Below are 18,731 nucleotides of genomic sequence, written 5' to 3' on the forward strand. Positions count from 1 at the left end.
GTGTTGATCTTGCCTAATCCTGGTGAGTCCTTCGTTGTTTATTGTGATGCTTCTTTGATGGGTCTTGGTGGTGTTTTGATGCAGAACGGTAAAGTTGTAGCTTATGCTTCTAGACAGTTGAAAGTTCATGAGAGGAATTATCCTACGCATGATCTAGAACTTGCAGCTGTTGTATTTGTGTTGAAAATGTGGAGGCATTATCTGTATGGTTCCAGATTCGAAGTGTTCAGTGATCACAAGAGTCTGAAGTACCTGTTTGATCAGAAAGAGTTAAATATGAGGCAGAGAAGGTGGTTAGAATTACTGAAGGATTTTGACTTTGAATTAAGTTATCATCCCGGTAAGGCTAATGTAGTTGCAGACGCGCTGAGTAGGAAGTCTCTACATATGTCTATGATGATGGTTCGGGAGCTTGAGTTAATTGAACAGTTCCGTGATATGAGTTTGGGTTGTGAAGTTTCCGCTGATAGTGTAAAGTTGGGTATGCTGAAGTTGACTAGTGGAATTCTGGAAGATATTCGGAATGGTCAGCAAGTTGATGTCGCTCTAGTTGATCATATTACTATGGTTAACCAGGGTAATGGTGGTAATTTTGAGATTGATGAGAATGGCATCCTGCGATTTAAAGGTAGAGTTTGTGTTCCTGAGGTGTCTGAATTGAAAAAGAGTATTCTTGAAGAGGGCCATAGGAGTGGATTGAGTATCCATCCAGGTGCAACTAAAATGTATCAAGATTTGAAGAAGTTGTTTTGGTGGACTGGTATGAAAAGAGATGTTGCTAAGTTTGTGTATGCCTGTTTGACTTGTCAGAAGTCAAAGATTGAACATCAGAAACCGGCAGGTATGATGCAACCTTTGAAGATTCCTGAATGGAAGTGGGATAGCATTTCCATGGATTTTGTGACGGGATTGCCGAGAACAGTGAAAGGTAATGATTCTATTTGGGTGATTGTGGATCGATTGACTAAGTCGGCGCATTTCTTGCCGATGAAGATTAATCACTCTTTAGAGAAGTTGGCAGAGTTGTATATTGAGGAGATAGTGAGGCTGCATGGTATTCCATCCAGTATTGTGTCTGATAGAGATCCCAAATTTACTTCTAGATTTTGGGAAAGTTTACAGAAAGCGTTGGGAACTAAGTTGAGGTTGAGTTCAGCTTATCATCCTCAGACTGATGGTCAGACCGAAAGAACTATCCAATCCTTGGAGGATTTGTTGAGAGCTTGTGTGTTGGAGCAGAGTGGTTCTTGGGATAGTTATTTGCCGTTGGTGGAGTTTACTTATAATAATAGTTTTCATGCTAGTATCGGTATGGCTCCATATGAAGCATTGTATGGTAGGAGGTGTAGAACTCCATTGTGTTGGTATGAATCAGGTGAGAGTGTTGTACTCGGACCTGAGATTGTGCAGCAGACGACTGAAAGGGTTAAGATGATTCAGGAGAAAATGAAGATTTCTCAGAGTCGTCAGAAGAGTTATCATGATAACAGGAGAAAGGCACTTGAGTTCCAAGAGGGAGATCATGTGTTCTTGAGAGTTACTCCGACGACGGGTGTGGGTAGAGCTTTAAAGTCTAAAAAGCTTACTCCGAGGTTTGTGGGTCCGTATCAGATTTTGAAGAGGGTTGGGGAAGTGGCGTATCGGATAGCTTTACCGCCGTCGCTTTCTAATCTGCATGATGTGTTTCATGTATCTCAGTTGAGAAAATATATTACGGATCCTTCGCATGTTGTTCAGTTGGATGATATCCAGGTGAGGGATAATTTGACCGTTGAGGTGTTGCCAATTCGGATAGATGACCGAGAAGAGAAGACCCTGAGAGGTAAGAAAATTGCTCTAGTGAAAGTTGTTTGGGGAGGTCCAGCTGGTGAGAGCTTGACTTGGGAGCGTGAAGATCAGATGAAGGAGTCGTATCCGGCTCTATTTGCTTGAGGTATGTTTTCGAGGACGAAAACTCTTTTAGTGGGGGAGAGTTGTAACACCCCGATTATCGTTAGAATAATTTAAATATTATTTAATATGATTATTTGAAGGTAAAAAGGAATTATTAAATAATATTGGGAATTATTATTATTATTATTATTATAGGTGTTATTTATTTTAATAATAATTAAATAATAAAATAAATGGAATATGAAGAGTGGAAGGGTAAAAGTGGAAATTTGATAAGAGGCCAAAGGGAGAACTCAGAGTTTTCACGTGTTGTTGCCTCAGAGTCAGAGAAAGGGGAGAAACGCTGAAGAGAAAGAGAAGGAAGAGGAAAAGGCCAAAGATTGCTCAGAGCTTCCTTCAATCCAAAGAGGTAAGGGGTCTGAACCTTATTAAACAATAATATGCTGAAAATGGTGAAATATTGGATGAACGAAATTAGGATTTTAATCGAAGGAATTCGTAGAAATTATATGCAATGATGTTAGGATTTGTGAAATCGAATAGGGGACTATTGTATTAGATGATATGAGTGATTTTGTGTGAAATTTGGACTGTGGAGGGATGAATTTGGATAGATCTCGTAGCAGAGGGAGCCATTGCATATCTGGAATTCTGGTTTCTGGTCATACGCGTATGGCACTAGGCAATACGCGTAAGAGATGGCTGGTACGCGTATGGCGCTAGGCAATACGCGTATGGATGAGGAAGATGATGTTTTGAACGTGTTTTGGTCTCTGTTGGTACGCGTATGGGAATGTGATACGCGTAGCATACGCGTATGGACATGGGTAATACGCGTATGGATTTGGTCAGGCGTGGGCAATACGCGTATGGGCATAGGCAATACGCGTATGGGCAGAATTGTGGTCTTTCCTGGACTGTTGTTGTGCAGTTTTTGTTGTTTAGGCTGAGCGAGGTAACTTAGCTGATGCATAGGATACGAGGGATCATTTTCCGTTGCTTTGAGTGGTATAGATATTAGTAGAGTGTGATAATACTGTGTTTGATTATGTGGCATGATGTGATATGCTTTTATGATAGAATGTGTTAATGATGATGATAACATGACTATATGATGCTGTTGTTGCTATGTTGATTATGATGCATGCTTGGTGTGCATGCATTCATGAAAGGCCGATGCCTAGTGATGAACGGACTGAGTTCCAATGATGTTGTTGACTCCGGGCTTGTTGAGAGGCTTGGTTCCTTACGGGGAACTCGGATTCTATGGTGATGAATCTGGGAGTGGTGATCCTGTAGTTGGTCACAAAATGGGTATACCGAGTCGTGTTGAGTCATGCATGGGTGTGTGCATTGCATTTGATATGTTGTTTTGTTGATGTTCATGAGTATGTTGATTATGATGATTATGATGAGCTGTGTTGGCATATGTGAAATATATTTATGTTTATATTTCTGTCGCTATACTATTATTTAATAATGTAATTCTCACCCCTTCTGCATGTGTTTATGTTCATCTATGATGAGCAATGTGCAGATAAAGCGGAGTAGATATTGTTGAGGTTCGAGGAATAAGTGTAGAGTTATTCTACAGAGTCGAGTCAAATGCTCTGGTCATGTGACACCGGGATTATGGGATTCGATAGATACTATAATATTTTTTACGTTGTCTATGATGACTAATGTTGAAATGTTTTGTTTAGATAATGTTGAAACATTATTATGAATTGTTATATGATGAATTATAATATTTGTGTTGTTGTCCGCTGCGAAGATTTAAATATTAAATAATATATGTTATGTTGAAATGGAATAAGTGTTATGTTGTAAGGAATGTAAACTCTTCTACATGTTGTACTCTGATAATATAATTAAATATGTCGTTCGGGTAGAAGGGTGTTACATTTTCTCCATCGGATCCAATTCTTGCCGTCAAGAATTGAAAGAGAATTCAGAATACCATTAGTACCATTCATCTTTACAACGATTGATTAATAACCCACAATTTCAGAAACACGATCATTGACGTGTGATTCTTGAAAACACGATCAAAAACCTAACCGGAGCTCTAAATACCAATTTGTTAGTGTGTGAGGCACTTTTAGTAAGGAGAGAGAGAGAAAGAGAGAGAGAGAGAGAGAGAGAGAGAGAGAGAATAAAAAAATAAAGATTACTATTATTGAAGAATGATTGTGATACAAAACTGAATTACAAATTATCTATTTATATACACCTAAGTGACTTGACTACTAAGTAATAAATATAACAACCCTAAACCCTAATTATCGTTTGAGCTTTGGTCACACACAACTTGAATTATATTATATCTCAACATATAGAGCATAGAGGTCAAATGAGAACCCCCACCTACGTAGCAATCATTATAGCCTAAAAACCCAACCTTGGTGCAAGGGTATGAAAGAAAGAAATATTTTTTTTCCGTGTCTAGACAGACCAGAGTCAAGGAATGAAATCTCTTTGAACAGTGTCATCCTTACTACTCCTCGTTAGGCATCACAAAAAGTTAGAAGCAAAAGTTGCATACCCCGACACCAAGTTTGGTTTTTTGGGCTTTGACGGCTGCTGCATATGTGTGGGATTGTGTACGACCTCTACAATCTACACACATTCATTCAACTCTCTAATGACTTCTACATGTCTATGGATTGTTACCAACGTACCTTTTAGGAGAACTTTTGGTTCTTGATCACCGTTGAATAGAAGAGAACCTCTAGAATCTCCTAATCATGGAAGAGAGCCCCTTGATTTCGGGAATGGGTCCCTCCCCTCTAAGATTGAAAAATAGATGATCATTAGTGAATAAGATGCAATTATAACGTCTTGGTGTGGGTGTATGTTCCTCCACAATCTCATTAGTCACATTATGTCACTGATTTTGGTTTATGGAGGTCACACATGCCACATGTCAATATCGTCATAAGTTCTCCATTATATCCAAAACCAAAAATGGTCATGGAAACGTTAAATTCATTTCCCAAAGACAACGCCAATGATCCAATCAAACTAACATTGATCTATAACATTCTGAGACGTGGTATACCTACAAACACTCTAGCAATCATGTCAATGAAAATCGTGAGTGTAAGATTTACGATTAGAATTGTGTGTGAGTCATAAGTTAAGCTTTAGCCAAGTCTAATACCGTTTAAGTTTTAGTCAAGTCCAAAACATTATATATAATTTTTTAATATTAATTTTCCATTCATAATTATACGTTTTTAAATAAATTTTATTTTAATTCATAATAAACACATTCATCATTAAATTTACCATTCAATTGAAACACATACATAATCCAAAATCTGTCACTACATGGGTAAAGAATGAAACAATCTCTCAACATTTTTTCATAAAGTCCAAAATATTACAAAAACAAATGGCTTAAGCAAAATGAAAGCCCATCTAACAAATCCAAGAAATAGTTAATGCGCGTGACACAATGACCCTTAAAAATGAACATCACATGTGGTGGGTTCAAATGCATTCATTAGCTTGGTCCCATTAGAACAAAAAGGAACATCAATCCCACATTTAATGTTACTCTTATTATCTCCAAAAATATAATCACCAAGCCTAAACCTCATCTTAGTGTATAATTTCACATCAATATGAAAAACTCCTTCTTTCTTGTCATGTTCAAAATCAGAAACTTGATCTTGATCAAAAACCACAACACGTTGCCCTGAGAAAACACCACTCATAAGGTTCGTGCTTTTGGTGTATTGACGGAACGAATTTAACCACGTTATAATGTCGGTTGAAGCGAACCTTGTTCCGTGGTAGGACACATGTCCCTCAACTTCATCGTAGTAAAAGTTGAGTTTTTTGTTTGGGTTACGTGCCGTGAAGTTAAGTACGAGGTTGTAACGGAGTGTGTTGGTGGTGGTGGTGTAGTTGAATTGGGTGAGTTTTGCTTCTTTGACACTGAATTTGAAGGCTCGTGGTTGGACGATGAGGGAGAAAATGAGGTATATGAGACCAACGAGGATGATTATTGCCAAGAGAAGCTTCCAAATTATGCTGAAGAGGCAGCAACAGCATCTTCTACATCGGTTGTGCGGCTGCACCGGTGCCATAAAACTGCTGAAAATTATGAAATTGATAATTTTGATAAATTATGAAAATTATTAAAGTGTGCTTTGTGGTGAGTGGGATGGTGTATATATAAGCATGTAAACAAGTGGGATAAAGGACGTTGAAAAATTTATTGAAGTAGGTGTGCTGTTTAGTTATTTTGTTATGCAGAAATTGAAGCTTCTATGTGTTGATCTATATAGGGTACAGACAGTTGATTACAATCTCCTATTAATATTGGTAAGATATTATCCTCCCGCACATGTAAATATATTTGATAAGTTATAAAATATATTTAGATTCATGTAAATATATTTGATAAGTTATAAAATATATTTAGATTCAGTGATAAATTTGAAAAGAATTAATTAATCATGAAATGTATTTAGGTTCGTTCTTCTTTCCTACTTTTTACTTTTGTCTATCTAATAGAAAAGATATTTATCTATAAAATGTTATCTACAATTTGAAAGTCTCATTAATGTTCTTCATACATGATCTCTATAAATATTAATTTTAAAAATATAATAAAAAAATATATATTAAATTTAAAAATAAGGATTTAAATTACACGTAATCCAATGGAAATTCCACCGGAGACCATCTATTCCCATAAAATACTATCTACAATTTGAAAATGTAATATAATATTGATTTCTACATTAACCATTTCATTATATTTTTTATTCAAAATTGAAGTTCTATGACAAACTTAATCGAATTTGTCATTGACATTTCAATAATAAAAAAACTTAATGAAATTTAAGGAGACTTATATATACATATGTAATTCTAAGGGTTCGGAGTTTTGATTTTCTATTTTTAAAAATGATTTTATAAATCAATTTTAAAAAATTGTTTTTAAAAAAATTAATAGAATAAAATCTGTTTGGTAGCTCTGTTTTTAAAAATCGTTTTAAAAATTAAAAACTTAAAAATTTGTTTGGAGAAATTGATTTTGGTTTCTAATTTTTTTTAAAAATGAATATCTTAAAGATCCTAAAATCTAATCTTTTAGGTCTTATAGTAAAATAACTCTAATACAAATCACAATTATATATAATTTTATCAATCGGATAAGATAAGTTAATAAAAAATCTGAATATTTAAAATTTTCTATTTTAATATTTTATTAATCATTTGAATATATATATATATATATATATATATATATATATATATATATATATATATATATATATATATATATATATATATATATATATATATATATATATATATATATATATATATATATATATAATATCGTTAAAAATTAAATGACTCTATCTTAGCAAAACTCATATATAATATATTTATTTATAATTAATTTAATTTTTTTATAACATTCAAATCAATGTTATTTAATTTATTTTAGAATCTACAATAATTTTTAAAATAAATAAAATATCAAAATAAAAATTAAAGTACTAAAGTATTTGGTACTGTAATATAACGGAGCAACATAGAACCAATAAAAATTAAGGGATCTAAAATAAAATTTAAATATAATTAAGACTTTAAATAAATAATGCCAAATAAAAGATATAATAATTTTTATGAGTCATCAAATATGGACTATATTAAAAAAAGATAAACTTTACCAATTTAAATATATTTTTATAAATTTTACTTTTGATTAAAAATAATCAATTGAGAGAGTTCTATATTAAAGTGAATTTTTTTCTACGATTAAAAATGGATAAAACGTTTGATACAGTAAAAAATTTCACAAATATGTTAAAACAAAATTAGAAAAACACAAAACATGGTTATCTTGATGCTGTATTAAAAAAATTCACTTGCAAAAACAAAATAAAAAATAAAAATTTTAACATATTTACGGTAATGCCATTAATGAAAAATCATTATTTTCCGAATATTTTCAAAACACCAAATAGAAAAGAAAAACATCTAAAAGATGTTTTCACTTTTTAGTTTTTAAAAACAGAATACTAAAATTAATTTTGAAAACTCTATGATAGAAAAGTATTATCAAACAAATTTTTAGTTTTATAATTTTTGAGAACTAAAATACAGTTTTTGGAAATCAATTCAAACAGGTCCTAAGTATTTTAAGTTGTTTCAACGCACAAAAGCACGAGAGAAAAGAAAAAAAGGAAATTATATGGTTACTATAGATATATAATCCATTAAATAACAAAAAAAAAACACATTGTGAGCTATTAAGTGAAATACATAAAAGCTTCAAATAAATACATTGACCAAGCTTTCAAAAAATTTCGCATAAAAAGTATAATTCTAGTTACTTACAATTTATTAATTTATATTACATGACAATAAAATGATATTAATTAATGAATTTACATTATATGAGATTAATTTGCATTACATTGTCAAATAATACTTATAAAATGCGCTCATTATACAAATATGCTAATAATTATTATTAACTGCATGACATGACATTATAATGATATTTTATACTAATTGTTACAAAAAAAAAAAAACTTTTTATAATTACCGTTTCTTTCCTAATAAATTTTTTTGCACTAAATTTGTTTTACACTACAAATTTATAAGTTATATGTGATTCTATTTATATAGAAAAATATTACACTACAAATTTATTTAGACTTTTACACCTATGAAATTAGTTAGAATTAGAGGACAAAAACAAAACAGAGTAAAATTGTAGAATCTAAGCATAAAACTCATTAGAATAAATAAAATTCAGAGGGAAATCGTTAAATTTCAGATTCTATAATCCACTAATATATAAACTTTTCAATACAATAATATTCACTCATTTCTCACAATAATGCATAACAATTCATCACATTCTTGAAAATTTATACCATATTACTTTAATATTGAACTTTGGTAAACTGAAATTCTATTCTAGTTTATACAACAGTTAATATAATATAATTGCTCAAAGAAAAAGAGAAGTCCACTTTCCATATGCATTGATTTTTACGGTCCCAAAATTAGCATTGGTTAAAGTTAGGATCCGTTAAAGTTAGGAGATCAATTTTGTTCTTTCTAGATTCAAGTGTAATAGCGACCTACTATTTCATTTTTTACGATAAATAAATATAACTCATTAAAAGATAAATTGCATAAAACTACGTGGATAACGAAAAGGAGATACCATTCGATTAGGTGCATTTGTTTGATGAAATTCCCACTTAACACCTATATCAAAAGATGTAGTCATTGATATTTCCCAATTGATGTAGGTTTACCACTTAACACCTATATCAGAAGATGTAGCCATTGATATTTCCCAATTGATGTAGGTTTACCACCAGGACCATAGGTTATATCAATACTTCCATACTTATTTTCAATCTAGCTAGCATAAAGAAAATAACATGTCCAACCTAATGAAAACTATGAATGAGAGAGTGAAAGAACCTACACACATAAAATCAGACCAACGCATAACAATAACATAATATACTCTGACATATGTGAGTCATCTATGATGCAAAATAAAATTGATCAAATTGAGCTTAGCAAAATATTAGGGATACACGTAGAGATGCACATTTCACTTGATCAAATCGAAACACTGTCGAGTCCATAATAATATGAGATTAGTCAGAATCTTCATATATATAGCATCCTGAATTACTTCAGAATTGTCCACTGTTCTGTTAAAACCTTCATACAGAGGAATACTTGAACATACACACATAAAATCATACCAACACGAAACATCAACATAGTCAACTCAGACAGATGTAAGATAGAAAATAGTAGCATTTAAAACAAACAAAAAAAGATATTTTATGTTTTAAGTAATCAGTACCTTAATAATTCTTAAGCGCAACTTAAAATAGAAAAAAGTAGCATTAGCATTCTCATAAGTAAGGGGTGTATATGCATTCATTATTGAACAATTATTATCATATGTCAATATGTTGAAGGCTCTGCAAAATATTAAATAGATATACACATTATGCTCTCAATGTCAAAAAAATCAGCATAATACATATGGTACTAAATTTTTAGTGAATGCACTAAATTAAATGTCTATGTTATGCTCTCAATGTCAAAGATTCAGCATAATACATATGGTGGAAGTATGATTTGCACTCAATGACCCAATCATATATCTATGTCACTCAATGACAAAACCTCAACAAAAACACACGTTCTATTCAAGCAATGGTGTTCTAACAATAACGATGGTGGAAGTATGTTCTATGCATTAATAAGTCATTCCAATGTATTAACTAGTCTTAATAAAAAAAGAATAACGCAATCTAACAAAAATGCAGGTTTGATTTAAGCAGTGATGGAAAAAAGCATTCACCAATTCTCAAACTATGTATTTCTATCTACAACAGTTAGTATGTATATTGTCATACCCCAAAATTTACTTTTCATCTAACCTATAACTTGAGATCCATCTATACTCATCCATTTCTCATTAATGTGCATCATTCATTCAGAATTAATATTTGCTAACAAGTATCATAGATTCAAGGTTTGTGGCTAATGAAAATTAGGGTTTTGGCTTGAAGATTATGGTATTACTCATCATGTGGGTTGGAACCCTAATTGCTTGATTCTTTGGGACTTTGACTCTTGAAGTTTATATATCTGGGAATCCAAACTCTAATTCTTGACTATGCTACCATGGGACATTGTGATTGTCTCTTCAACATTGATTTGATCATCTAAACCCTAATTGTGTACCACCTTGGTGTGAGTTTGCTTTTGAGTCTTGTTTCCTGCTTTGGGTAATCTTGGGAATCATATTTCCTTGTGGTCCATTTGTCTGAAGCATTGTCACCCATTTTGACATCTTTGGACCATATGATTTGCAACCCTAAGTCCTTGATCATCATTTGACCTTGTGCTTTTCCCAATAACTTTGACTTGAGCATAAAACCCTAGCTAGAGAAGCTCAACATTGTGACTTATACTTTGATCTTGTGATTGTGTATGGAACCTTGATTCATGGACTAGTTTAGTTGGTCCATTTGGTTTGATTGCTTGACCTTTTTTTTATGGTCATTCTGACATATTGCTTTGTTTCATCCAAGTTTGTTCATGCTTGCATTCATAGTCTTAGTCCATTGATTCTTTGTTTAGGGTGCATTTGTGGACTTAAGTTTGTAATTCCTTAATTCATCCATTGGATTTGTGGTCCATTACATTCCTAGGTCCTGATTTCATCCATATTCATTAATATGGTTCAAATCCATCCATTCAAATTCATGGCGCATGTTTCAAACTAAAAATATATATTTGAACTTTGGTTTTATTTAACTAAAAGGCCATTGTCTCAATTTATATACAAATATACCGTTTACAAGTGCATACAAAGAAAATAATACAAAAATATCATTTTAACCCAAAAGGTTGACTTTGGTCAACAGTTGACTTTTTAGTCAACTTTGACCAAAGTCAACACATGTTTCCTAAAGTCTTGAACTTTATAATCTTCACTCTTCATGCTTCATTCTCCATTTCATCCATTTTCCATTCATGTGGTTTACCATTTCAAGCAAGCATGTTTTTGCTCTTAACCATGACCATGGTGAAGCTTCGATTCAATGCACATCAGCCCTCATACAAATCAACAACCCAATTAAGATTCATACAAGCCCATAACCATGTACATGACATTACATTCAAAAGCAACCATGGCATGTAACAAGTAATCACGAACAGTCCCAATGGCATGTAACAAGTAATCACAAACAGTCCCAATGGCATTCAATCATACATAACAAGGTGCTTACTAACATTGCATATTTAGCAACATCCAACAAAACAACCATTCAAACAGTACATTAGCACATCCTTTCATTCACTCATAACAATAACATCAACAAAATGTGCATCATAGTTCTATCTGGTGTATTTATTGCACAGTAGAATAATGAATACAATGCAGCCACGTGCCAATTTGAATTCAGGACAAGGAAATATGAACTTCATTCAAGGAACTAACATTAGCTTCTTATCTTCACAAGCTGGTACAACATTCCTGCAGCATACAATACAACAACGGCAAGGCATTTCCAAACAACTAGCAGAATTTTCATCAACCAATAAACATAACCAAAACCATTTCAACTTCATTCTTCTAACCACTAGATAAAACCAATTAACCTTTCACTGTGAATTAGTAAATCACTAGTAGCTAACCTATTAACACTAACTATTACAATTAACAAGTTAACTTGATCTAATGGTTCAAAACTTACAACTAACTAGCTCTCACTTCACAACTAACAAAAGGTTCCTAACAGATCCAACCTGCAAAATTTGATAAAAACTCAGTCCAAATCGATTAACACATTGCATTTCAATAGTCTGCATAAACTAAAGCAGTTCAAGATAGCATTTTAATTCCACATACATTTTAATTTTATTTGGCATTCGAACAACATTGCATTTCAGAACTTCATCACCTTTCAACTTTATAGAACAAATTTTGTGTCTATTGGAACAGATGCATTTCACTTTCATTCCATTCAAACTTCATTTAACACTTCAAATTCATTAAAATAGATCAACACACAAAATAGCATTGACATTTCATTACAATTTCATTTTGAATTCCAATTTAATTTCGCACTAACAACTTGTTTGCATTTGTAACTAACTACTAACCAATTGATAATTTCAAGTGAATTTCAAGGGAATTTTCATTTTCATCTCGACCTGAATTTCTAACAAAATTTAACAGAACTGCTAACAATTCATTACTCTAACTAATTCCTAATTTGTAACCGACTCATTGTGAATTTCAAGGGGAATTTAGAATTCATTTCACTGACATTTAGGTTAAATTTCTAACTATATTCGGAGGGAAGCATGCTATAAATACTCACCTGGTGTAGATTAGAGAGGGATCGGTTTTTCAACAGAGAAATCCACAACTGAAACCTTAAAAGTCCTTCACTCTCTTTGTTCTCCATCTTCACTGAGAGTACCATAAACACCATTAAATCTTTTCCTGGCAGCTTCAACCCCACCCTGCATCATCTTCTGACTTCCTCACTTCTAACGATCCTGCATCTTCAATATTGAGCTTGCAATTCCACAAGCATGTCAGTCAGCACACTGGACAATCTGCGACAAACAAGAAGTGGAAGAATAACGGAGGAAGAAGAAAAAATAATCACTACCTGTGAAGCCATCGTCTCCGCGTCGAAGTCCGTAAGTCCACATTCTTGCATCCATCCGTGTTTAGTTAAACTTGATTTGCCTGAACCGAATCCTTGACGTGCAAACGCAATGATGTTGAGATTGAATCCACGATGCGATGCTGACGCGAAGATGTTGGTGAATCCAAATCGTGATGCTCCACGACGCCACAACACCCGAAGTTGAGATGATGATAAATGAACGTGATGAGATGCAAACCATGGCTGATTGAGGAAGATCGTGAATCCGTGAAGGACCGTTGAACTGCGACGTCAATGTTGCGCTACCTTGATTCGAACGCGAGGTCTGGATTTGAATATGAGGTCGTGAAGACGAAGCACAATGTTGTGTTTTATTCGATCTTTCTTCTTTCTTATACTGAAACGACGTGAACCATGGCCGCTACGAGGAAGACGCGAATCCGTGACGATTGATGAACGTAGAATCTAAAGAGCAAAAATGCATTATCGTGACGTGATTGCTTCTTCTTGTTGGAACCAAAGCCTCGTTCGAACACGATTGATGAGGAGGAAGCGACGCTGAGATGGTTAATGCGTGTTGCAGCTTATTTGGTTGATAGGCCTAAGACCCATGATGTCGCCATTCACTCCCCTATTCAACTTTGCACCCCCTTCACAAGGTTGGGCTTAGATTGGGCCTCTGAGCCCATTCCCTTCACAAACCCTTGTTCTTTTAATTTTGCACCCACATTAGACTTTAGTTTAATTAGGATTGATGTTTGTTAATTTAGGTTAATTAATTTCTTAGAATTTCTATTAGAGTCTTAGAATTTTAATTAGGCTTTAGAATTTTAAATAGAATTTAGGATTTATTAGAATTTAGAATTAGTTTAGTTTTAATTAGATTTTGATATAGAATTTTAGTTAGAATTAATTAGGAAGTAATTAGATTTTGATTAATTTTAGAATTTAGGCAATTTCTAGACATTCGCTTGAAGTAAATTCTAGGACTTAATCGTTTTAGGCTATAGTTAGATTTTAATTAGAATTAATTTGTGCTTATAATTGGACATTAATGTGAAATGATCATTTTACCCTTAGGGTTATTTTTGTCATTCTTAGCCATATAAATACATGTTCCCTTAAGAACTAGATTTGGACTTAGAATTAAATAGTTTTAATCAAGTTTTGATTAACAAATACATGTTCCCCTTAGGAATAGCTTGTGAATAATTCAAACCTCTATATTAGGATTAATCATAATTTTCAAGTCAATCTAAACCCTCCGATTCAAGTTTATCAAGAGTAATTTTGATCAATTAAATCATTTGATCGTGTATAATCCCACAATCCATTCAAGTGATCAAAAGTCACTTGATCACTTGATATGACTAATTCTAACACTGTGGATCTCCAAGCTGTAAGTCCAGACTTTCACGCATGGTATCCCAGTCACATCAAGCAGCGGATTATATAAGATACATCAAAGGTCAACACTTGGTAAATATGATTCAAAGTGTATGTCACGAGTCTTAAGTAATGAGGAATGATGAGACAGAATTTCTCCTACCCTTGTCTAGATTGACTTTGTGTATGAGGCGTAGGCCATATTTATTCAAAGCATTCGCCCTCATTCATAGACTTTAATACAACGAGAATCATACAAAGTGTCAAGTCTTCTTCATACAAAGCAATATAAACTCAAGCAGCGGCAATAAGGATTCTTCTCCAACAACTTGTCAGTTATGATAAGTATCATGCGCCACGAGCCTTAAGTAATGAGGAATAATGAGACCGAGTTTCTCCTACCCTTGTCTAGAGTGACTTTGCGTACAAGGCATGTGCCCTAGCTATTCAAAGTACTCGCCCTTATTCATAGACTTTAGTGTGATTCTTATCAGACAACTATCAAGCATTCTTCATTATCAATCACTCCTTTTGCCTCAATCATCTTGTCGTCAACCCTAGTGAGTTGAACTACAAAAGCTCTGACTTTCTCATTGTACTGTGAGAATACGTAGGCATGAGAATTCATATTCTTTGCGAGCTACCTTATTTATTAACCCATAACTCTTCATTCATTCAATTAATACCATCTTTTTGAGATTGAATACATTTCTCCTTGAATTCCATAATCAATGCTTTTATGTGAACCAGGAGCTATCTGGCTTATATCCAAACACTTAATTCCCTTTGTTTCTGGTTTTGACAAGAGTGGGTATGCGGAGGTCCCTCCACATCTTAGTATATACCTATTTTACTCTTCGGTTCAAAATTTACTCCTTCATGGATCCAATATAATATTTCTCTTTGATCTCAAATTATATGTTCCCCAGCAAGTGATATACTATTCCTTGCACCCAAAAACACTTTCTTATGGGTCTCATACCCATACTTTTAGGACACTTGTCCACCTTCGTGCCAAGAGATATTTGTCTTGATGCCAAACACCTAATTCATCCTTTTTGGTAAGACAATACAGTGGGTATGCCTCTGTCCCTCCACATATTAACTTGTACCTTGTTACTCTTGGGTTCAAAGCTAGTTTGCCTTTATGGTTCCCATGTTACCATTATTTTGGTGCAAGTTATATTGTTCATCACTTCAATCATACCCTTGAATTCGTTTGTCTTGTTAGTCCTAGTTGCTTAGGCAAATACTTCCTTATCTTTCCTTTGTTTTCGTGGTTCCACGAACTACAAATGCTCTGATTTTCTCATTGCACAGTGAGAATACGTAGGCACAATGATGCAAATCTTTGGCGAGCATAATCCTAATTATTCCTTCTGCCTTAGGACACCATCCATATCTTTCATAAGCCATTACCTACCTTCAATCATTATCACTCACCCCAGTGACATACTTTTTCTTTGAAACCAAATACCATTTTCCTTTGGAATTCCATATACACCTTTTTAGGACATTTGTCCACCTTTGTGCCAAGAGATGTTTGCCTTGATCCCAAACACCTAATTCATTCTTTTTGGCCATGACAATACAGTGGGTATGCATATGTCCTTCCACGTCTTAGTCTATACCAATTTTACTCTTAGGTTCATATTTTCATCCCTTGTTGGAGTTCAGATCATATTATTATTTGGTTCAAACCACATCTTTATCACCATTTCTTTCACCTCCCACCATTAGTTCTATGAACTACGGAGCTCTGAATTCCTTATTGCACTATAAGGATACATAGGCATGAGAGCCCCAATCCTCACCGAACACTTTATCTACATTCTTTCTTTTCCCCTTATTCTTTTGCGAGTAATCCTTAGATATAACACCCATTCGAGCAAGAACAATCAAAGTGGTTCCCATGGAGTACCATGGATGTTTGGGGTGCCACTACATTCCCCTTGCATAACTGACTTCCTTACCCATCATATCTCTTTCCCCCAGGTTTTATTGATGTTTTCCTTTTCCTTCTAGAATAAATAAAGTTCGATGGTAACTCTGTTGTATGTTCGAGTATATTTCCGCTAGCTTCATATACAATGTAACATAATATTTTTAAACCAATTTTCATATTCAAATCACCAAGTAACACTTATGTGAGACCCTCAACGACATCTTGTTTAGTCACATTTGTATTGATTTCTATGCCATTGTGGTATGAAAATATGCTTTTCAATCCAAATATCTCACCAACCACTATAAGATAATGGTAAGAAACATTCACATGTGTAAAATGAAGAATAACGATTTGGACTAATTACGTGTTCAGTAGTTGGATCTTGATTATCATCTTCATTGTCATACCCATATTATTAATAAATCTAACATGAACTGAAAGATAAACATAAAAAATATGAAAACCCTAACATATATATATATATATATATATATATATATATATATATATATATATATATATATATATATATATATATATATATATATATATATATATATATATATATATATATATATATCATAATCTAATAATCAGGTGCTCATGGTCTTTGATTTGATTTTGATAACTCCGCCTTCAACTCTAACTCTAGATCTCACATTTCTATTTTCCGAACAACTTCATTTCTCTAATTTGCAATGTTGAAATATCCATAATGACATCTAGTGTTATACAAGCGAAATCGCCAAAAAAAATCAGAAAATAACATAGAAATGCTTAGTAGAATAGGGGAAGAAGAAGAAGGTAAAATAGAACGTAAATCATATACCAACAAAAGTGTTTCTATATTAAAATCATCAACATACTATATATTTTTTTCACAGATAAAATGGTTGAAAAAAATTTCACTGAGAAACATGATTGAATCAGTTTACATTTGATGCAACACAGATTAAACAAATGAAAACATGGATCTAGGTAAAAGATATTAAGGATCTAGGTAAAATAGATTAAGGGGGTGGCGGAAGATTTAGGGTTTGTGGAGGAAAATAGAGCAAACAGAGAGTGAGAGAAAACATGAGAGACAATTAGAGAGAATCAGAGAGAGAAGGTTTGGTTTTGGCGGGAAGGGGGATATACTTTTATTTGAGAGAGCCAATGGTTGCTTGACATTTTGAAAGAAGATAGAGGTTTGGTTGAGATTCATTTTGACATTTGTTGATTACTTATTTGTCTGATTAATAGTGTAAATAAAAATTACGGGAAGGGCAATTATGTAAGATCATGCAATAAGATTTTGAAGGGTTGATAATCAATTACAATTAAATATTTAATATTTATTATTTGGAATTAATCAGATTTATGATTCCATAATTTGTATTTGTTTCATGATGCTTTAAATGTTACTATTAAATTGATTAAATATTTCTTTGTTGTTCAACATGGTCTTTTCTATTAATTTTTTATTAAAAAATTGCTAAGTTTGTCCTACTTGGTATTAAATGTGACTTTTTCTTTTCTTTTAGAGGGCTTATTGTGACTTAGCATGGGCGGATGTATCACCTTTCTTACATAAACATCAATCATATATTTCTATCATTTTTTAGGGTTTTTTGTTCATCTTTCTTCAAATTTTGTTTGCTTTTTACCCAAGTACCTCACGATTTTGTTGTTATCCACATTTGTTGATTTAGAATCTTCCTTCATCTCATGATTTCATACAAGTCATATTAATCTTCATCTTCTTATTAATATTCAAAATCTTGAGTCCAATATGTGTTCATTTGCATGTCCATCATATAAGTCGTCCTAGAATTTAAGATCCAACTGTAGTTCGTAGCAAACCAGCCAAACATTTGGTTATGTTGAATATGTACTGAGAAGACACAATAGGAGTGAATTTTACTGTCATGAGAATAGTGTTCTTCGATCTGAATTCAACATTACAAATTTGAATTTTGGTAAAAAAATATTTAGGGTTGTAGAAACTACAAAAACCACATTCACAAAGGATGTAATTTATATAAGTGGCTCAAAGATGACATTATTGTTGAAAGGCATTTAAAGATTGAAAGGTTAAATAAGACACTTTTTAAATTGGAGAATGAGTTGGACAACATATGAAAATGGTTGAAGATATTAATGATATTTTAGACAGTCAAATTAGGGATGAATTTGGTATTAGTACCAATGTTATTGGCTAGGGCAAATCTTTTTTTAGGGGGGGGGGGGGGGGAGGTTTCCACATATTTAAAATAGTGGCTTGTACCATTATTTAAAATTAATGTTAG

At 33.0% G+C, this 18,731-nt stretch overlaps 1 protein-coding gene and 1 long non-coding RNA gene across 3 annotated transcripts; both read right to left on the reverse strand.

Annotated features, from left to right (window-relative positions):
* Positions 1-5,231: 5,231 nt before the first annotated feature.
* LOC127092802 (NDR1/HIN1-like protein 10) lies at positions 5,232-6,287 on the reverse strand. Its single transcript, XM_051031698.1, has one exon. The coding sequence runs from the start codon at positions 5,988-5,990 to the stop codon at positions 5,361-5,363; it is 630 nt and encodes a 209-aa protein (XP_050887655.1). The 5' UTR covers positions 5,991-6,287; the 3' UTR covers positions 5,232-5,360.
* Positions 6,288-11,211: 4,924 nt separating this feature from the next.
* Positions 11,212-13,698, reverse strand: LOC127092803 (uncharacterized). Of its 2 annotated transcripts, XR_007792290.1 has the most exons (3): positions 13,107-13,698; positions 12,810-13,009; positions 11,212-12,231 (listed from the first exon to the last, which is right to left on the reverse strand). It is a non-coding gene; the product is annotated as an uncharacterized LOC127092803 (long non-coding RNA). The 2 variants fall into 2 exon arrangements; XR_007792289.1 differs by having other exon boundaries at positions 11,212-13,009.
* Positions 13,699-18,731: the final 5,033 nt, after the last annotated feature.

The sequence above is a fragment of the Lathyrus oleraceus genome, chromosome 6, assembly GCF_024323335.1.
Source record: "Lathyrus oleraceus cultivar Zhongwan6 chromosome 6, CAAS_Psat_ZW6_1.0, whole genome shotgun sequence".
In the NCBI taxonomy this organism is placed as follows: domain Eukaryota; kingdom Viridiplantae; phylum Streptophyta; class Magnoliopsida; order Fabales; family Fabaceae; genus Lathyrus; species Lathyrus oleraceus.

What these genes read in the sequence shown, in the direction of transcription:
- LOC127092802 (XM_051031698.1), bottom strand. Translation starts at nt 5,990, where the DNA reads ATGGCACCGGTGCAGCCGCACAACCGATGTAGAAGATGCTGTTGCTGC.